Source organism: Danio rerio, chromosome 24, assembly GCF_052040795.2.
Source record: "Danio rerio strain M-AB ecotype USA chromosome 24, GRCz13ab, whole genome shotgun sequence".
In the NCBI taxonomy this organism is placed as follows: Eukaryota; Metazoa; Chordata; class Actinopteri; order Cypriniformes; family Danionidae; genus Danio; species Danio rerio.
The window spans coordinates 40072909-40095638 of record NC_141044.1 but is presented as its reverse complement, the minus strand read 5'-3'; the positions used below and the strand labels follow the sequence as shown (position 1 = coordinate 40095638).

General features: G+C 36.2%; 1 protein-coding gene across 2 annotated transcripts; it reads right to left on the bottom strand.

The window, feature by feature from the left end:
- Nucleotides 1-1864: 1864 nt before the first annotated feature.
- LOC101886719 (interleukin-4 receptor subunit alpha) lies at nucleotides 1865-21431 on the bottom strand. Of its 2 annotated transcripts, XR_015525334.1 has the most exons (10): nucleotides 21306-21431; nucleotides 20579-20660; nucleotides 19236-19353; nucleotides 18300-18463; nucleotides 13554-13705; nucleotides 8549-8717; nucleotides 6590-6680; nucleotides 6435-6501; nucleotides 3327-3883; nucleotides 1865-2425 (listed from the first exon to the last, which is right to left on the bottom strand). XR_015525334.1 is itself a non-coding variant. In XM_087310154.1 (9 exons), exons 2-9 carry the CDS (start codon nucleotides 20646-20648, stop codon nucleotides 3542-3544), a joined length of 1173 nt encoding a protein of 390 aa, XP_087166280.1. In that variant the 5' UTR covers nucleotides 20649-20660; nucleotides 21306-21431; the 3' UTR covers nucleotides 1865-3541. The 2 variants fall into 2 exon arrangements, 1 of the variants encoding a protein (XP_087166280.1); XM_087310154.1 differs by having other exon boundaries at nucleotides 1865-3883.
- Nucleotides 21432-22730: the final 1299 nt, after the last annotated feature.

Genomic DNA, 22730 nt, shown 5'->3' with positions numbered 1-22730 from the left:
ACGAGGACGCAAGACCGCTGAAGAACGCATATTGAGAAACAGTCCTAGTAAGACCTTGATTAGCTTGTTCAGGTGTGTTGATTAGGATTGGAGCTAAAATCTGCAGGACACCGGCCCTCCAGGAATAAGTTTGGTGACCGCTGGTCTAGTGTGTCCACAGTCATATTGGGGTGATATAAACACAAGTCTCCTTTTTTTTCTTTTTTTACATTTCCTTATGTTAAAATACAGGGTTTCTGCGGGGTCTTAAAATGTCTTCAATCTCAAAATCCTAATGTTAGGCCTTAAAGTGTTAAGTTTACTGAAATATTGTGTTGTTGGTCTTAAATCTTTTTTAACCAATTAAACTCCGGACCCGCTACCGGGTCAGTGACGTCATCGACTTTCGCTTTAAGATTTAAAGGGCTAGCGTTGCACCAGACCCCCTTATGTGGTTTTGTTTGAAAGTGTAGAATCTATATTTTATGCACATATGGATCACTTTTTTTATTATTCTACTGTACGAAAGTTATTCACACTTAAATACACAGTATTTTGGATACCTGAGCTGGGAATCGAACATTGGTTTGTTTTACATATTTTACATATGACACATGTACAAGTTATATAGCTCAGATGAAAGCTCTTGCCGGTGCTCATACGGTTCTAGCATTCTTTATACTGAATTATATTCACATATTAAACAGTTGTTGAATGAATCATGGTGTTTCCATTGTGCAGAAATAAAAGCAATACATCCATGATCAATAAGCAGCCCCAGATAGCACAGACAGCTGTCATCTCTTACCTTATGCTGTGCGCTTCAGGATCATTTCTCCTCTGTTTTTAAGGTGATGTGCATAAGTAAATCTTTTATATGTCTGATGTGGTCCAAACACAGTGAATTATGTTTGATCAAACAACAGAATAGTGAAATATGAAAACAATGATCGATCCCTGTGGCTTGTACAGCACCTCTCATCAGTTGGAATGCAATAACCTTTGTATAGATTATAGTGGAGACATTTTTCTTTTTTCCTATGATTACAGACATGTGCAGGAACCAACTAAATTAATTACAGCACACTAGACCACACAGAACCTAAAAGGTACACTTTCAAATTTGAGTTTATGAAAAACAAAATACAAAAAGCGCCTCTTTTTTTAGATGTTTATTATAACACAGACGATATATACAGTTATTTTAAACACTTTCAATGGTGTTTTATGAAAATTCAAAGTGTTTTCTTTAAAATGAAACCAAATTTTTGCATTTACACCTCGGCAAGTGGTGGGAAGCTTTTAATTTTGGGTAGGCAAAATCCAGGCGGAAATCCCAAAATAGCAGCAGAGTTTAACTGGTTATCTGGCCATTAACACCCATACAATCATCAATACATCTTAATAAAACTTTTAACTTTTTATTTTAAAAGGCTGTTTTTAACTCTTTATCGTAATGGTTTAATTATTTTCCGTAAAATAAAATGTCTTTAAAAGTTCTCCATGTAGATTTTGTTTATTATACTTTTTATAACTTTTAAGAAACATTTTTTTTTAAAAGAAAGTTTGTTTCATAAAAAAAAGTGTATTGATACAAGTAGTTTACTTGTTTTTACACTATTTAAAAAAAATGTATATATATATATATATATATATATATATATATATACACACACACACACACACACACACCAAAGGGGTGTTTAAATGTGGCGGCACCTTCATTTCTGCAGTTTCCTAAAAAAAATGAGAGAATCAGCAGCATATCCTCATCATGTTTAATTCCTCTACATAGAAGAAACCGATGCTTCAGGCGTATTGTATGTTTACTTAAACAGAATTCAGAACGTTCATAACCGCAAAATGCAGAAACCGACAGCAAAAGCATTGTGATATATCTTTAATTACAACATTTCAATACAAGTACAAGTGTAAAAATATAAATAGATTAAAAGGTTCTTTGTTTGTTTGTTTGGTTGTGTTCTTTTAACACGGCATCTGATATCTCATTTTAGATTTGTTTTCTGCTGATATTATGAAGAAATGCAATGTATTTTTAACTGTCACCAAAATATACCTATACGTGACATAAGACCTCACCTGAAAAAGGGTTAAAAGTGTAAAACTTACTAGTATAATGCGTGCACTTGAAAAACTTTTTTTTTCTACTGGTAAACAGTGATAGTGTGGAGGTTTTGCAGTACGTGCAACATTTAATGCTATTACATTTTAATAAGACCTTCTACTCCGCTTTAAGAACTTATTAAAGACATTGAATTGTAGAGGCATGAATTCACAAAACCAAACCATCAATGATGATTCTATTTAGGTGGATATGCTCATGCAAAGCATTTAGCAGGTTATGTAAAAATTGACTTGGCAGCAAAACACAAAGGTGATAAATATACAATATGAATACACTCACCGGCCACTTTATTAGGTACACCTGTTCAACTGCTCGTTAACGCAAATTTCTAATCAGCCAATCACAAATGCCTTGATGATGTCAGAGGAGAATGGCCAGGCTGGTTCCAGCTGATAGAAAAGCAACAGTAACTCAAATAAGTACTCGAGGTCTGCAGAAGAGCATCTCTGACACCGCACAACACATCAAACCTTGAGGCGGATGGGCTACAGCAGCAGAAGACCACACCAGGGGCCTCTCCTGTCAGCTAAGAACAAGAAACTGAGGCTACAATTCACACAGACTCACCAAAACTGGACAATAGAAGATTGGAGAAACGTTGCCTGCTCTGAGTCTCCATTTTTTTGCTGCTACATTCGGATGGTCGGGTCAGAATTTGGCATCAACAGTATGAAAGCAAGGATCCATTCTGCCTTTTATCAACGGTTCAGGCTGCTGGTGGTGGTGTAATGGTGTGGGGGAGATTTTCTTTGGATTCATTAGTACCAATTGTGCATCATGTCAACGCCACAGCCTACCTGAGTATTGTTGCTGACCATGTCCATCCCTTCTGATGGCTACTTCCAGCAGGATAACACACCACATCATAAAGCATGAATCATCTCAGACTGGTTTCTTAAATATGACAATGAGTTCACTGTACTCAAATGGCCTCCACAGTCACCAGAGCTCAATCCAATAGAGCGCCTCAGGGATGTGGTGGAATGGGAGATTCACATCAAGTATGTGCAGCCGACAAATCTGCAGCAACTGCGTGATGCTATCATGTCAATATAGAGCAAAATCTCTGGATAATATTTCCAGTACCTTGTTAAATCTATCCCACGAATCATTAAGGCAGTTCTGAAGGCAAAAGGGGTACTAACGAGGTGTACCTAATAAAGTGGCCGGTGAGTGTATTTGTAATGTAATCCTTTACTACATATAATTTTGAGATTCTAAAATATTTTCGAGACTGCTGCTGCTCAGTGCTGCCTTTATTTGATGTAAAATACAACAATTGAATATTATTGCAATATAAAAAAGCTGTTTTGTATTTCAGTATGTTTAAAAAATGTCATTAATTTTACAGCAGAATTTTCAGCATCATTTCTCTAGTTTTCTGTGTCATGATATTTCAGAAATATGCAGATTTGATCATTGGTTAAAAACAGCTGCCGCTTCTGTGACTGGTTCAGACGCTGTCTGTGTGTATGTGCTGGACAGTGTGCAGTAATCCTCGCTGCATGTGATGCTTCCTCCTTCAGTGGGCACGAAATCCCGAATCCAGCATCCCGAATCCACCTCTGATCCCACAGGAGAGTGAGGCATGCTGGGAGATGGGGGTGTGGCATCCTGCCTGTCAATCACTCCCATCTTCTCATAATCTAGTGCGGTCTGCTGAAGGGGCGTGGCTGTGCACCCTGTCAGCCTGTCAATCTTTAGAGACTCCTCCCCCTGCATGACATCACACACCTTACCCGACAGCGCTGAACACATCTGAAAGCACACACTGGTTAATCGTTAAAGGGGATCGTTCACCCTAAAATGAAAAGTTCATTATTATTTACTCTCCCTCATGTGATTCCAAACATTGCTGAACAGAAAAGAGGATATTTTGAAGAATGCTGAAAACCTGTAACCATTGACTTCCATAGTAGGAAAAATAAGTGGAAGTGAATGGTTACCGGTTTCCAACATTTTTCAAAATATCTTTTTTTTTTTGTGTTCAACAGAAGAAAGAAACTAAAAAGGTTTGAAACAAGTATGGGGAGAGTAAATGAATTTCAATTTTTAGGCGAACTGTCCCTTTAAAACCAATGCTAGAAGCAGCTTTAGTTAATTTTGTGGTATTGGAGTCCACAGTTGGGTTTCGCAAGGCTAGAAACATGATTGAAATCTTAAATCTGATAATACGCCGCTAAAACCATTATTGATATCCTTCTCGTATCTGATTTGTGAAAGTTTCTTTTCAGCAATTTTGACAGAGGAAATGTCAAGACAAAGATTTCTGGTTTTCAACCATGAAAAATAGTGTGATGATGATATGATTAATACAATAAACCAAACTAAAACCTACTTCAGCTTTAAACTTCAAATAAACTATGTTTTGTTTGTAATGAATGAAATATATATTAGTATTGTGTGAAAATAGAAGTAGATCATACACTTTTCAAATACTTTCTCTGTATTAAATGTTGAGCTTGCAGTATATACACTACCTGACAAAAGTCTTGTCGCCTATCCAAGTTTTAGGAACAAATAATAACTTGACTTCTAGTTGATTGTTTGGTGTTAGAAGTGGCTTATATAAAAGACCTCTAGATTACGCTTATTTAACCAAAATAAAATAGGATCATGTCTTGATTTTGAATGATTTAATTAGGACAGTAAGGTCTGACTTTGCTTAGACAAAAGTCTTGTCACTGAACAGAAATAATGTCCAGTATAGAATATAAAGTCCTGCTGCAGTGGAGACAGAATGAATATTGTGTCTGACTCCATCATGAGCTTGGAGGACTGCATCCATACATCTCTGCAATGACTCAAATCACTGATTAATGAAGTCATCTGGAATGGCAAAGAAAGCGTTCCTGCAGGACTCCCAGAGTTCATCAAGAGTCTTTGGATTCATCTTCAATGCCTCCTCCTTCATCTTACCCCAGACATGCTCAATAATGTTTATGTCTGGTGACTGGGCTGGCCAATCCTGGAGCACCTTCTTTGCTTTCAGGAGCTTTGATGTGGAGGCTGAAGTATGAGGAGCAGCGCTATCCTGCTGGAGAATTTGCCCTCTCCTGTGGTTTGTAATGTAATGGGCAGAACAAATGTCTTGATACCTCAGGCTGATGATGTTGCCATCCACTCTGCAGATCTCTCGCACGCCCCCATACTGAATGTAACCCCAAACCATGACTTTTCCTTCACCAAACTTGACTGATTTCTGGAGTCTCTGAGAATCTTCTGAGAATCTTGAGTCCATGCTGGTTCCAGTAGGTCTTCTGCAGTATTTGTGATGATTAGGATGCAGCTCAACAGATGATTCAACGATAAAATTGACCTCCTGCCACTTTTCCAAATGATCAACTAGAAGTCAAATGATTATTTGTTGCTCTTACAGCTGGGATCAATGACAAGACTTTTGTCAGGTATTGTATGTCTTTTACTTCTCCGAATGATTCAGAGGTTAGGAGATTCACTTTTTTAGATTCTGAATGAATCAGTGTTTTTGTTTTAATGAGGGAACTAATTAGTGTTTTATGACAAATTAAGCTAATAATTCAGTGACTCCTTAAACAGAGCACTTGTTTTGTTCTTAAACTTTTAGAATAAATTAATTGAAGACTTCAGTTTGTGTGATTCAGTGACTGACTTATTTTGCTTGTTTTGCTCCTGAATGGATCAGTACTTCTGAATCAAATAATTCAGTGACTTATTCAGAAAGAAAAGACTTGTTTCCTTTGTGAAATAATCAGCATTTTTAAGCAAATCAGTCACTAAATGAATTTAAAAAAAATAAAAATATAAATAATTGAAAGAACATTTCAGTGGTTCACTTAAAAAGACAACAATTATATAGTGACACTCATAAAAGGAATGGTCATATATGAATCAGCATTTTTAAATTAACTGCTGAGTGAATATTTCAACGACTAAAGGCAAAACACTTATTTTGTTTACTTATGAATCATTATTTTAGAACAAATAATTTGAGTGAATGATTCAGTGACTCATGGACTCATGAAGAATCTCGTTTCACTTACGAACGAATCTCTTTGTTTTGGAACTGACCGAGTGAATGATTCAGTGACTCATGGACTCATGAAGAATCTTGTTTCGCTTATGAACGAATCTCTTTGTTTTGGAACTGACCGAGTGAATGATTCAGTGACTCGTAAAAATGGTCTTGTTTGACTCTTGAATGCACCAGCATTTCCAAATATAAATACACTTATATACATATATACATGCGAACATACAGTTATTCAGTAAACCTCAGTTTCCATCTACTCGGGAAACTATTTAACATGCAAAAAAAAAAAAAAGTTACCTGAACATCTAAATCCCAGTCTCTGAAATAAGGAGCTGGTGATGGTACATAATCATCCTTCCTCCATCTACAGCACAAACATCCATAATAAAGATTTACATAAACACAAACAGATGAAATGAACAATTTTCAGGGAAATAGATGCTATGTCTGACCTAGAGTACGGGATACAGGACAGTAGAACCAGAAGTAGTGGCAAAAACAGAAAATACCAGGCTACGTGGAAAGATCTTTCTGGGCTCTCTTCTGAAACACACAAGTTTAGATTCTTTTTATTTACAGTACAATCATGGTTTGATCCTTCCTTTATGATTGTTATTCAGACCGAAATGATCATTCAGTTACTTCAGTATTTCAGTTAACAAAAAAGTTTTTGACCAACAGTTTTAGTCGTAGTTTTAATTAGCTAAAATCCACTTAAACATGGGTATTTTCAAAACTGCACTTTTTGTATGCGGTTTTGCCGCTTGTCCACATGAAAACGCAGTGTCAGCTGACTAAATCTGAAACTTTTGACTTTGAAATGGAAATGAGGCAAAATTCCGCACATATGAGGCGAACGCACTGCATATTTCATGTCATTGGCCTGTGGGACGGTAATCCAAGTTTGCATTAATTTGTATGCAAATTTACTCGTGCATTCTTTATGCAAATTTACTCGTGTCATTATGCCCCTTCATTTCTTTTAAAACAAAAGTGAAAAAATATCACTTATTTTTATAAATAATATATTTATAAAAATATGTGTAGACATGGCTTTACTGTGGGTTCCAGATGCCTGTGTAATCCCCGCGGTTATCTTTTAATGATTTGTTGAGTGAATAATTCAATGACTCACTCAAAAACAGAACACTTGTTTCATTCAATAATGAATCAATTTTTGAACGAATCATTTGAGTTAATGATTCAGTGAAGAGCGTGCTTGTTTCATCAATGAATGCATCAGTGTTTTTGAACGAATCATTTGAGTGAATGATTCAGTGAAGAGCGTGCTTGTTTCATCAATAAATGAATCAGTGTTTTTGAAGGAATCATTTGAGTGAATGATTCAGTGAAGAGCGTGCTTGTTTTATCAATAAATGAATCAGTGTTTTTGAATGAACCATTTGAGTGAATGATTCAGTGAAGAGCGTGCTTGTTTCATCAATGAATGAATCAGTGTTTTTGAACGAATCATTTAAGTGAATGATTCAGTGAGGAGTGTGCTTGTTTCATCAATGAATGAATCAGTGTTTTTGAACGAATCATTTGAGTGAATGATTCAGTGAGGAGTGTGCTTGTTTCATCAATGAATGAATCAGTGTTTTTGAAGGAATCATTTGAGTGAATGATTCAGTGAGGAGCGTGCTTGTTTCATCAATGAATGAATCAGTGTTTTTGAACCAATCATTTGAGTGAATGATTCAGTGAGGAGCGTGCTTGTTTTATCAATGAACGAATCAGTGTTTTTGAGCAAATCATTTGGCTGAATGATTCAATGAAGAGTGTGCTTGTTTCATGAATAAATAAATCAGTGTTTTTGAACCAATCTTTTAAGAGAATGATTCAGTAAATAGCGTGCTTGTTTCATTAATGAATCATTGTTTTGTAATGAATCATTTGAGTAGTTGATTCAGTAAAGAGAGTGCTTGTTTCATTAATGAATGAATCAGTGTTTTTGAACAAATCATTTGAGTAATTGATTCAGTGAAGAGCGTGCTTGTTTCATTAATGAATGAATCATTGTTTTTGAAGGAATCATTTGAGTGAATGATTCAGTGAAGAGCGTGCTTGTTTCATCAATGAATGAATCAATGTTTTTGAACGAATCATTTGAGTGAATGATTCAGTGAAGAGCGTGCTTGTTTTATCAATAAATGAATCATTGTTTTGTAATGAATCATTTGAGTAATTGATTCAGTGAAGAGCGTGCTTGTTTCATTAATGAATGAATCATTGTTTTGTAATGAATCATTTGAGTAATTGATTCAGTGAAGAGCGTGCTTGTTTCATTAAGGAATGAATCAGTGTTTTTGAACAAACCATTTGAGTAATTGATTCAGTGAAGACTCTGCTTGTTTCATTATTGAATGAATCAGTGTTTTTGAATTTAATACATTTAGAGACTGACTTACTGTGAATGTCTCCTGTTCTCCAGAGTAATGCAGGTCCCCACGGGCTCCATACACCTTTATAATCCACTTGATCAGGCCGTGATCTCACACGCACTGTATAATCGGTCTGAGGTTCAAATGTAGACTCGTCCACATAAACCTTCTGCTCGACAGATTCTGCTTCATACACCTGAAACACGAGCATCAGCCATTAACTTAAAGGGACAGTTCACCCAGAAACTACAATTCTGTCATCATTTACTCATCTTCCACTTGTTCCAAACCTGTTTGACTTTTCTTTTAAGGAAGATATACTGAAGAAACAGCCATTGAGTTCTCTTGTATCCTTTTTTTTCAACACTGTAAAAAATGTCTGGGTTCCACACAATTCTTTCATGTTGTCTCAACACAAACTGGTTAAGGTAAATTAATTGTTTTTACAAATTTAACTGGATTAAACATAAAACAATTAAGATAAAAATCTCAAGAATTGTGTTGATTTAACTCATTTATAAATAAGTAGTTTGAATAAGCAGCTAAAGTCCTATTTTGAGTGTCAGGGGTTGTTGTTGTTTGTTTCAGCATTCTACAGAATCTCCTTTTGTGTTTAACAGAAGAATTTCATAGTCAGTGTGAGTAAATGAAACCTTAATTTGTGGGTGAACTGTCCCTTTAAAGAACTTAAAAGATGCTTTAACACCAATTTTGAAAGCTCAGTGAAAATTCAGTCACTTTAGTAGTGTTACTTCTGTAAAACATGGGTGTATTCAGATGTCTTAAAATAGACCCTTGTGAAAATGAGGTGTCAATAAAAAATCCTATCATTGTTAATGCCGTAAAATTAACATGAATTTACATCCTGTGTCACATCTCTAGTGTGAAACCTTTCAGAGTCAATCTGTACATTTTAAAAGACAACAATGCAATCATCTCATGATCCTGGATGTTACACTTTCTAAAGTTTATGTGCATTACTACACATTTTAAACAATCTATTATTTCATATTTTATTAGTTCATTTAGCCACAGTAAAAGCCAGAATGAAAGAAGCTACGGTATTTCAAAAAATCCTATTCAATTATTTTGTTTTCATTCAAATAATTCAATTACAAAAATATATTTAACTTTTAAAACTTAAAACAATAAACAATGTACTTCTTAAAAAAATAGTATTTTAGTTGGAGCATCCTAGTCCTTAGTGCTCAAAAGTTTACACACCCCTTGAAGGATCTGTTAAAATGTGAATAAAATAGTGTGTGATCATATTATATTATATTTATGTGCAGTTGAAGTCAAAATTAATAGTCCTTATTTTATTTAATTTTGAATTTTTCAAATATTTCCTTAATGATGTTTAATCAACATATGCACATTCTGAAAGCGTAGCCATGTATACATTTCTGGAGTAGCCATAAGTACGTATGGCTGCATTTTGTCTTTAAGATGAGCGCTATGGACTATGGGGCTATGGGCTGATTACCTCCATATGGACGGCTTTTCCATTGTTAGTAGTTTGTCCAGAGGCTCATTATGTGCGTCAGAGGATTTGAGACACAAAGTGGAATTGACAGTGATGACGAGGTTCGAGTCTGGCAAAGAACGGTTCCAGAAAGCAGGTAAAACAAAAACAAAAGCCAAAAAATAAACTAAACAAGTAAATGACAGGGTGAGAATGTCGTTAAAATCTGAAAACGTTGTGAAAATCAGGTGAGGTCTTTCTGTTTCTGGATTGCTTTTGAAAACACTATTGGTTGGGTTAAGGAGCATGACAAGGGTCAGTCAGTCAGTTGACAGTGACCTCTAGTGGATTAAGGCGAAAACAACAAACACGAATGACACTCGAGAGAGAAATTTGAGAACGGAAAAAGCGAACACAGTGACCTCTAGTGGATTAAGGCGAAAACAACGGGCGCGAATGACACTCGAGAGAGAAATTTGAGATCTGAAAAAGCATACACAGCGGCCTCTGGTGGATTTATGCGAGAACAGCGGGTGCAAATGACACTCGCGAGAGAAATTTGAGATCTGAAAACGCGTACACAACAGCCTCTAATGGATTTATGTGAGAACAGCAGCCGTGAATGGCGTTCGCGAGACAAATGTTGAACAAAATATGAGAGATGTTATTTTTTTTTATTTACTACTGTCCTGAGGAGGATATTTTACATATTTCACCCCTGGCTCTTAATGCCTGGTGTTTCTTTCTGGAGCATCATCAGTGAGGGTTTAAAACCTTGTTTGAGTCCCTCAATTACCCTTAGAGTGAAAAAAGGAATCATACAGTGACTGCTGGGAAGGGTTCAAATCTGCAGAAGACGCTAAAAAACTAGAGAATCTGCAGCACATGGAGGATTTTTCTGAAGTTTGACTGTTCAGAACAACCATCGCAAAGCAGAAAAAGGGTCTATAAACTTTTGCAGGGAATTATTTTAATAATTTCAGTGTTTTTGTTTGTGAACTTTATGTAAACATCTTTTATGTAAAACATCTTACACAGTACTAAATAAAAAATAACATGCAATTTGTATGATCGCTCTTATTTTGTTCAGATTATTCACACTTTAACAGATCTTTCAATACAGTTGTGTTTTTCAGCACATTTCTAAACATAATAGTTTTAATAACTCATTTCTAATACCTGATGTATTTGAACTTTGTCATGTTGACAGTAAATAATATTATACTAGATATTTTTCAAGACACTTCTATACAGCTTAAAGTGACATTAAAAGGCTTAACTAGGTTAATTAGGTTAACTAGGCAGGTTAGGGTAATTAGGCAAGTTCTTGTAAAACGATGGTTTGTTCTGTAGACTATCAAAAGAAATATATAGCTTAAAGGGGCTAATAATATTGACCTTAAAATGTTTTTTAAAAAAATGTATCTGCTTTTATTCTAGCCGAAATAAAACAAATAAGACTTCCTCCAGAAGAAAAAATATTATAAGACATACTGTGAAAATGTCCTTGCTCTGTTAAACATAATTTAGAAATATTAAAAAAAAGAAAAGAAAAATTCTAAGGGGGGTTAATAATAATGATTTTAGCTACATATGTGTGCATGCAGGGGAGTAACGCCACTGGGGTTCTTCTATCTGCTCTCTATCATCGACACAGAGAGTGTTTATGAGTTGATGTGCTCTTCCGTGTCCAATAGCTTTGCATACATGCTCTAAAAATAACTATGCGAGAGTTCAAACGAGCAGGTATTGTGGTTAAACTGATCGTTTCAGATAGTGATGAAATGCCGAAACAGCAACAAATTACTTTAGTCAACATGGATGGAAAATAGATGAGCTGGTTGATTCAGGACAGAGTTTTAACTCAGGTCAGAATACAAATTATTTCTGTCAGACAGAAGATGATGTCTATGTCTGTTTAGGAATTTGTGCTGTACTAAAAATGAGCACCAGAAATTTTTCATTTGTTCATTAACTAAACATGGCTGTTTATTCAAGACAATAAAATAATGTTAAATAATGGATTATATATATATATATAAATATATATATATATATATATATATATATATATATATATATATATATATATATATATATATATATATATATATATATATATATATAATCATTCATTCATTCATTAATTTTCTTGTCGGCTTAGTCCCTTTATTATTCCGGGGTCGCCACAGCGGAATGAACCGCCAACTTATCCAGCAAGTTTTTACACAGCAGATGCCCTTCCAGCCGCAACCCATCTCTGGGAAACATCCACACACATTTACACACACACTCATAGACTACGGATAATTTAGCCCACCCAATTCACCTGTACCGCATGTCTTTGGACTGTGGGGGAAACCGGAGCACCCGGAGGAAACCCACGCGAACGCAGGAAGAACATGCAAACTCCACACAGAAACGCCAACTGAGCCGAGGCTTGAACCAGCGACCCAGCTACCTTCTTGCTGTGAGGCGACAGCACTACCTACTGCGCCACTGCTTTGCTTATATATAAATATATTTTTGTTCTTGAATAACTGAAAATAACACTCCCAATTGGAAAAAATATCTGGTGAAAGATTCATTCATTTTCTTTTTGGCTTAGTCCCTTTATTAATCAGGGGTCGCCCCAGCAGAATGAACCGTCAACTAATCCAGCATATGTTTTTATCACCGCAGCTGCCCTTCCAGCTGCAACCCATCTCTGCGAAACATCCATACAACCTCACTCACACTCATACACTATTGACTATTTAGCCTACCCAATTTACCTGTACCACATGTCTTTGGACTGTGGGGGAAACCCACACGAACGCAGGGAGAACATGCAAACTCCACACAAAAACGCCAACTGACCTGAGGCTCGAACCAGCGACCTTCTTGCTGTGAGGCGACAGCACTACCTACTGCGCCACTGCGTCTCCATGAAAGATACATTTAAAGTATTTTAGTTGACCAGCATCTGTGACTTATTCAGAAAAATATTCACAGAATCATTCACAAAATAAAGAATGTTTAGTAATTATTAGTTTGTTTATACTCTCATTTAAAACTTATGGAATTATTTGTGATGACACGATGGCTCAGTGGTTAGCATTGTCGCCTCACAGCAAGTAGATAACTGGTTTGAGTCCCAGCTGGGTCAGTTGGCGCTTCTGTGTGGCGTTTGCGTGTTCTCCCTGTGTTGGTGTGGGTTTCCTCCGGGTGCTCCGATTTCCCCCATAGTCCAAACACATGCGCTATAGGGGAATTATATTAACTAAATTGGCTGTAGTGAATGAGTGTGTATGGATGTTTCCCAGTACTGGATTGCAGTTGGAACGGTACCACTGTGTAAAACATACGCTGAATAAGTTGGCAGTTCATTCCGCTGTGGCCACCTATGATGAACAAAGGGACTAAGAATGAATGAATTTGTTTATCTGTCTATTATTATTTATATTAATTAGTTGTTCACAATGCCGATATCAAACAAACAAACTAAACTTAACTAATAAATCAAGTTGCACACAAATGCAAAGTAAATCTGTTTGTTGGAGCGGTTGTGATAAAGCTGTGGCGCACCTTGTGTGTGCTGCTCATGCTCAGCTGGTAGTGCAGGTGTGAGATGAATAAACTGCGGATCCAGGAAAAAGCTTCATATCCACTTTGCCACTGGAAAACAGCACTGTTCTTCACCCAGAGCACGGACAGGTCAGACGGAGGGACTGGACGAACTACAACACACACAGGTTTTTATGTTTTATGGGGTCTTCTCACAGACTAAATCATTGTTATTCTGTACCCAACCCTCACAGAAAACATTCTGCAGTTTGACATTTTCAAAATACTTTACTCTGAGTGATATATGATTCCGTTCCTCATGGGAACCAAACAAATTAGACATTTGGTCCCTACCAGAACCACGCACAAATTTACTTAGATATCTAAATTGCGACTTTACATAGATATCTACTGTTTTTATATACAGATAATTAAAATTGTACAATCCAAAAATTGACATTATTTTTATACAAATTTTACAAAAGTTTTAATGCATCCAAAAGTGTGATTTTTTTATTGATTGATTTATTTTATTTTTTTTATCATTTCTTAATTTCTAACTCAAAACAAGATGTTCTGAAGAATGTTGGGGAAAAAGCAGCCATTGACATCCACATTATGAATGAAAAATGCAATGCAAGTCAATGGTTGTTGTTTTTTTAGCGTTCTTCAGAAAATATTCCTTTGTGTTCAACAGAAGAAAGAAACTCAAACAGGTTTTTGACAAGTCAAGGATGACTAAATGATGACAATTAAAATTTTTGCGTAAAATCTCAACTTAAATCGGTAAACACACGCATGTACACACAAATGTGTTTGTGTTGGTGAAGTGTGGGGACATTCAATATCGTTTTTAGGGATGTCCAGATCTGATCATGTGATCAGAAATCGGGCCTGATGATCAGTTTTAGACTCGATCGGAATCGGGCGTTACCTCCAGATCAGGACTCGAATATATATGTGTGTGTGTGTGTATGTGTGTGTATATATATATATATATATATATATATATATATATATATATATATATATATATATATATATATATATATATATTAGGCAGGGGACGATAACTGTGTTTAAGGTATACAGTGGTTTGGAAAGTCAAGGTTTTGAAACCGTCAAAATTGTTTTAGGACAACAGTATCTCCAGCAGAAAAGATCTCCAAATATGCTGTAATAATTGTAAAAAAATCTGTTTTTGAAACACATGAAAACAGCAGAAGTCAATTAATCTTTTGAATTATTTAGCCTGACATGTTTACTGCTCCAAAATATTTTAAATGTTTTAAAAAAGGTTTTGTTTTTAACCCAGACATTTAAAAACAATATATTTTAGAGCAGTAACCACAAAACCGTGATACCGCGAAATCGTGATATTTATATCCAAGGTTATCACACGGTCAGAATCTTATACCGGCTCATGCCTTATTTTTATATACACACTCACACACACACACACACACAAACACCTGCTCCAAGTCTCCACAGATTAGACTCTCACAGCTGATGCTGCTTTTGAACTGATTACTGCACTACATAAGCAACACAAACACACACAATGTTGCTGAGTCTTGTAAGCTGTAAAGTGAACATTACGACAGTTTCCCCTTGCTTTCATTTCCTTGTGTGATCTTGCTTGGTTCTGTTTGATTGTCCCTGTATGCCGCCTGCCTTTTGACCACTTGCCTGCTTTTATAACTACGACTCTAGATTGCCCATATACATCTGTTTGTTTCTGTTTTAACCACTGCTTGTTTGACCATCCTGTCAATAAAGACCTGCATAAGGATCCTCACACTGTTGTCAGCGTCACATCCACTGTTACATATATATATATATATATATATATATATATATATATATATATATATATATGTATGTATGTATTAGGGATGTAACGGTATTGTAAATACCGTCATACCGCAATATTAAATTTTTTCGATATTACCGAAGTCGTATGACTCGGTAAAACTATAGGTCTTCTGAGAAAATTTGCTCAGGCGAATGAAGCGAACGGGAGGTAGCTGAAACTTCATTTCCCATCAGCCCCGGCGTGGCCATAATCCTTTGCGGTCTGTTGTCGCTACAGATCCAGTAATGCGGAAATGGAGTGTGCTGCTAGTAGCGGAGATGAAAAAAAGATGGAAATGATCGAACCTAAAGCGGGTGTTGTCGCCGCGCGCGTGCTGAATAGCGGTGCTGTCGCGCGCGTTCTGATCAGCTGTGTTGTGGCGCGCGTATTGTAAAGCGCCGAGGGGGGGTTGAGCGCGCATACTCAAGAGAGGTGTTGTCGCGCGCCTACTGAAGGGCTGGACTGGACGGAGGTTGTGTCGCGTCGCGGGGGCACTTTTGATCGTTTTGGAAGGGCATTTTCTATCCAAGACTAAAAAGGGCATGTGCACTGCAAAGGTTGAGCCCTATGTGTGCACGTGCCAGCAAGTTGGGGAATACGACTAATAACAGTCATGGGGACTGCAGAAACACAGCACACTGTTCAGATTGATGCAGACATTGACTTGTACCGCAAAGAGATCTCTATCTCACTCATGGTTTGTCCTCTCAAGTGGGGGAAAGACAATGCACAACGTTACCCCACTGCTGTCAACATGGGCCAAGTCATATCTCTCTTGTCCCAGAAACCTCAGTCCCAAATGAGAGGGTTTTTTTCTGTTGCAGGGGACATTGTAAATACCCAGAGATACCAGCTTTTACCAGATTATAGTTATATGATAATTTTCCTTTAAACCCATCTCTATCTAAGTGAGTGATTAAATGTTAAATGTGATGAGTTTTTAACAATACTAAATTGAAACTTTATTTTTTTTACATGGTTTAATAATTTTTTGTTATTAAAATTGAAGTTCCTGTTTCAAAGCTAACAGATAGATGGCTAATTTGTATGTCATTGACACTTTTGGCACTTTTTTGGAGTATTTTCAAAAGTTTTTTTTTCCTGTAAATGATTCAATAAATACCGTACCGTGACATTCATACCGAGGTATTACCGTACCGTGAAATTCTGATACCGTTACATCCCTAGTATGTATATATTCTCATAATTTTTTAACACATTTATAGTTATGCGGTGGCACAGAGTTAGACCTCTTTCTTAACTTCACACAGAAACAGCAATGCGCGCAGCATGACATCACTTTGCTGCAGAGACGCTATTGGTTAAATGGTCCAAAGTAGAACCCGGAAGCAGCTTGAAGCGGAAAGCGCGAGTATGTCTGTGGACTAGAGGTATTATAAGGTTGATGAGGACAACATTGCCATACTGTTGAAAACTGAGATGTAAACTTGCGATTGCCTGCCAGGTGTTTTAAGTTGAGGTGCTCTTTGTTTTCATATTAGATTTACTGTTGCACTGAACTCCAAAAGTGAAGAATTTGTTATTTATTACTTGATAGTTCAAGCTAGCTAACAGAAGTGCTCAGTTTGTTAACAGAGTTGTTGAATGTTCTGGATCCATTCTGGATCTGTTTCTTCGCTCTTCTTTATTCTTTCTTAATGTATTATAGAAGTATCGGATCGAGTTTCGCTATCGGTAGATATTCATCAGGGCATCGCTAGTTGTTTTCATACTAGAGATGCGCGGATGGCGGTTACAGCCGCGGAATCCGCGGATAAACTGCGGATCGGGCGGATGACGTGACGAAAAATAATATTTTAATCAAATTCGGGCGGGTGGTGGGCGGTTGTACTGTTTTTGTACACATAGCTGGGGCACCAACGAAAAAGCCTAGGTCTGACTTCACAGAATGAGAGGAGGAATCGGATACACTAATTCTGGATGAAGTACAGAAGTCTTCCTCTACAAAATTAAGAATAGACGGATCAGCAGAGGAAAATCTACTTTCCTTTTGGGAGAAACAAGGCAGTCATTCCCACGTCTACAGCACTTTGCCAAGAGAATTCTATGCATTCCAGCAACAAGTGCTGCAAGCGAGCTCTCCTTCAGTGCAGCAGGGCGCATTAGAGGCCAGGCGCTCTCGTCTGAATGTTGAAATGATGTGTCAAAATGCGATTTCTATTAGGCTACTATAATAAAAAAAAATTGTACAGTACAGTGCGTTTCATTTAGGCTATTTATTTATTTATTTTTGTCCCTGTGCACCGATTGGAGACGGAGTTCACTGCTGATATTCTGAGAGGTTTATAGGGTGCTTCTCATTTCTTATTTGTGTATCCTCGTTTCCTTCCCTTGTTTTCTTTCCTCGTCTTTCCACCCCTATAGGATGCGAGGGAAGGACGCAAAAAAAAAAACTCAAGGACCGAGGAATCGAATCAAGTGAAAAGACACGTCCTCGTATTGCTTAGCGTCACTTCAAAGCGTCAATAAATGCTGGATTTGACTTGCACGTTTGGATTAACTGCATGTCATTAAAGTCATTCTCTATTTTCTAATAATTAATAAAGAAACATTCATTTAATAATAAAAAGGAATAAGCCATTCAAATAAGGAGCTCAGTCAGCAGATGGCGGGCGGGTGCGGTTTTAAAAATTGGTCAAAAATGTTAGTGCGGATGGATGGCGGACGGATGATGAGTTTTATGATTCGGTTGCGGATGAAATAATAGCCCATCCGCGCATCTCTATTTCATACTGTATACAACTTTTAATTTCTATCACTCTTTTCCAACCCTCACAGAAAACTCTGTGCATCCTTACTTAATAAAAAAAACTAATTCAGTATGATACTTATAAGCCTTCTCCTTGCAATACACATCGAACCCAAACTAACTTGAGTACGCTCATTCTTACTGTGATTACATGGCATGAACTTCTCGTCCAGTACGACATCTTGGTGAGCAGAATGGAAGGAGATCCTGTAAGTGTCCACATCGGAGAAAATCACATCCGGTGATAAATCCAGCTCACACAGTAAAGCCTGCTCTCTCCTCTGCAGTGGGCAGATGTGCTGTTCACTACACACAAGCAGATTAGCAGACATTCAGTTGATTGTTTGACTGTAATGTTCGAGTGTAATTATTTGAGAACAGGGTAATGCTTTACTTGAAGGGGGAGTTCATAAAACAGGGAGTCCTGAAACACTTATATTTAGTAGTGACAAATGAATATTAATCTGTTTTTTGCATGCTTTTGACAACATTGAGTGTCTTAAAGTCATTTATAACATGTCATTAAGTGTCATTCACTCGGTAACGTCACTTTAAGTGCAAAGATGACATTTTTTTGAGATGTCTTTGTGTTGACGACTTGACACTTCCAAGATAGCAATCTTGTAATTAACATCTTTAACTTGTGACAGCATAACTTAAACCTGTCACTGTCATGAGGGCATTATAGAAGTGTCATTAAATATTAATAAGACTGCTATAAATTGAGTAGTAATGACAGTTTTAAAGATTTTTTTAACGACAAATACAGTTTGTTCCACTGAAAAAAAGTATTTGTGACAATTATAACTGGTGGTGGATGAGGAGATTCCCTCCAAAACTGTGTAAAGTGCTTTAAGTGTCCTGAAAAACGCTAAAGTTATATAAATGTAAGGAATTATTAATATTATAATAACCTCATGACATGTTTTTGAAAAAATTGTTGCATTTACAGTGTTATAACTCTTTTGAGATCTATTTAATAATCGTTACATGTGTCATATCATGATAATAAAGGTGTCTTGACAGTCTTATGAACACACCCCCTTCAAGGAGCATGTTATCGAGTAACGTTACTCACTCGTCTGCACTGAAATGCAGCCAGGACGATTCGTTTACCAGAAACTCATCCGAGATATTCAGAGAGCAGCTGATGTTGGATAAATAATTACTGAGACACTGCAGACTGTACTGATTACCTGGACACATTTATAGACGACATTTAGGGAATTAAAACCCACACTGAATTTCGTATGCTACACCTTTATTGACGTTAGAGCGTCCATTTAGACTTGAATACGAGATTGCGCAAGACTTCCGGTCTCATCCACTTGCAGTCATATTTTATTCGTTATATTTATTGCCATAATTTTAAACAAACTGATTTGCCACAAATAGGTGTCATTTGTCATTGATTTATTAATGGGCTTTATGCATAGCAAGTGTTTTTCTGAAAAACATCCAGTAAAATGTTGGTGTCTGATTTCAATTTCATAAGCTTCCTTTTACAGCATCGACAATGTAATTTATTTCAAATATAATCTGTTAAATAGATTTAGGTATTAATTTAGATGTTTAAGTTTAAAATAAGAGGAAAGACAATTTAAACACAATAAAAACACAGCTTAAACCAGTCTAGGCTGGTTGGCTGGTTTTAGCTGGTCAACCAGGCTGTTTTTGGAGGGGGTTTGGCCACTTCTAGGCTGGTTTCCAGCCATTTCCAGCCTGGTCTTAGCTGGTCAGGTTGGGAGATGACCACCAAAACCAGCTTGACCAGCCTAGCCAGTCTGGGACCCCATAAAACCAGCTATATCCAGCTTAAACCAGGCTTGTCTAGCTGGTTTTAGCTGGTCATTTTCCAGCTAAGACCAGGCTGAACATGGCTGGAAACCAGTCTGTAAGTGGCCAAACCCCCCCTTAAACCAGGCTGGTCAACCAGCTAAAACCAGCCAACCAGCTTATAGGCTGGTTTTAGCTGTGTTTTTTTCAGTAGGAAAGCATCATCAAGAGCAAACGACAAGCAAACTACATTGAAATACTGTAGTAAAATACATTTCCATATTATGGCATGAAACAAGAAGTTTAATTTGAGCTTCTTGTCCGGTCTGAGACCCTTTTTATATTGTATATGTCAGGCAGTGAAGATCATTTATTTTTAAATAAACCAGATCTTAAATGTGGTGAGATTATTATGGCATGACAGTTCACATGAAGCATTTGAGCTGTCTGACTGACAATAAAAAGTCCCTGTGCATATAGGCTACACCCCATTACCTGTTATGGATTGTGGTTTGGATGTCTCACACATTTGCAATGTAATTTAGTACATTAACTAATCAATTATATTAAAATATTAAGAAACACGATAACACTAAATGACTACTATAGGCTGTATAATACATAACAATGTGAGTATAGGCTTACCCAAAGTGATGAAAGTCACCAAAAGGTCAGAAAAACAAACCAATGTGAAAATGAAAGCAGAGCGATGCATGTTCTCTATACTCTGAAACAAATGAAGAAAGTAGCAATTAAAATGGAGAATTAATTTGATGTCTATATTGCCATAGCCTATATTTCGTTTAGTTTTGAATGCATTAAACATTTCTATGAAACATTAATTCACAAACATTGAGACACTGTCAATTTCAGTTAGTTCGCTGATGCTGAATCCACTTTTTTTTTTTTTTTACTTTATATTTTAACTTTCAGGTAATCTGGTCAAACTCAATAGCTGCTGTTTCACAAAGAGTTTTGATACGCTGTTAACAATTTCCTGTAAAATGTACAATAACTTACAGTTTGCCAGTAACTTACTGTAAATCAATTACATGAAAAATAATGTATTTGTACATTTAGAGCACAATTTATATTGTTCTATATGTATTTATAGTACTGTATAATTACCGTAAAATTTACAGTCATTTTCACAATGCAGCTTTAAACTACTACTGCAGAACTGTGTAAAATAGAGTTCATTACAATTAAATACTGGTAATTTACAAAAATCGTTAACAGTGTGTGAGTGTAAACATGTATTACATGTGTTAAAATTCTGTATTTTGTGGCTTAAACAAAATGTAAACCACAAGGAATGAAATCAAATGCTAAATATTATTTAAATATATTTAAATCAAGAGTGAAAATTTACCTGCTCTTGTTTCGGGTTTCACATGAAAAGTAAGTTTCAGTTGTTTTCTCTCTTACTCTCTCTCTCTCGCGCTCACACACACACACACACACACACACACACACACACACACACACACACACACACACACACAGTTTTTTTTTCAGTCAGTGTTTTGATGATGCGTCTATCAGTCATCTGATCTGTTCTCAGATTTTCTCTTTTATCAACTCATACTTTTTCGCATTTCAGATCAGCAGATTCTCTGACATTTCATAAAAGATATCATCTCAGTTTAGTACTGCCTCCAGACTGAAAATCATTCTTATATCATGCTTCAACCAACATTATTTATGTTCATTTATATTACAAACGCATATGAAACATATTTTTCTCAAATTCATATTATATGGTAACAAAATACAGTATCTCAAGCTAACTATATTGCATTACAAAGATAGCAGTGTTATTTCAACTCTAACCGAGTTAAAATCTACTCAGAATGAGTGAACAATATTTTCAGTGTTAAAACAACACTCTTAGGAGACTTACTTGTACAACACTATACATGAGTTATATTTACACTGTATCAAGTCAAAAATAACTCTGATCTACACTATTGGGAGTTGATTGCTCCCTGACACTAGTGTAAAGAATGAAAATTCAACACTTTAACAGAGAGAATTTAACTCTGAATTTTTTAACTCTAGTTTACCTAGCAAACATTACACTACTCATGATTGATAGTTAAAAAGTAGTGATATCATATTATATACCAATACTGATCTTGAAATATACAAATACAATTATGTTATTAATTATTTTTATCAACAAAACATGTTGACGCAGCCAGCACAAGAAAGTTTACACTTTTTACACTTTTAAACACTTTTAAAGATCTTAAAATGGCACGACCTTTATGTTCCATTTAGATTTTTGGTTCAGTGTTCCTGGATGTTAAAAATAACACCATTGAGTGTTGGTTAGCTGTAACTCCATGATTTTACACCGGGTCAAATCAACTTCATTGTGTTAGTTTATCAAAATATAACTCTATAATGTCAACACTTTACTCTGAAATGCTTTATAACTGAAAAATTAACACTGATGAATTGGCGGTGTGCGTGGCTCTTTATTAAGTTAAATAGTATTGTAGTATTGTAGTGTTTCCAACTTTTTTTTTCCTGCTATTGATGCTATATTTCACTGTAAAAAATGCTGTGTTACATATAATCGATTTGTGTTGGGACAACATAAGGGAATTAAGTTTGTGCATTGAACATTAAATAATTAAGTTGTAAAAACTTGTGTTGTTTCAACCCATTTTAAATAAGGTGTCTTTTGAGTGTACACTGCAAAACTGCTGGGTTCCACACAATTCCTCAACCCAGGCTCATTCTGAAAATGTACCTTTATATACATTTCTGTAGACTGTGAAATACATAA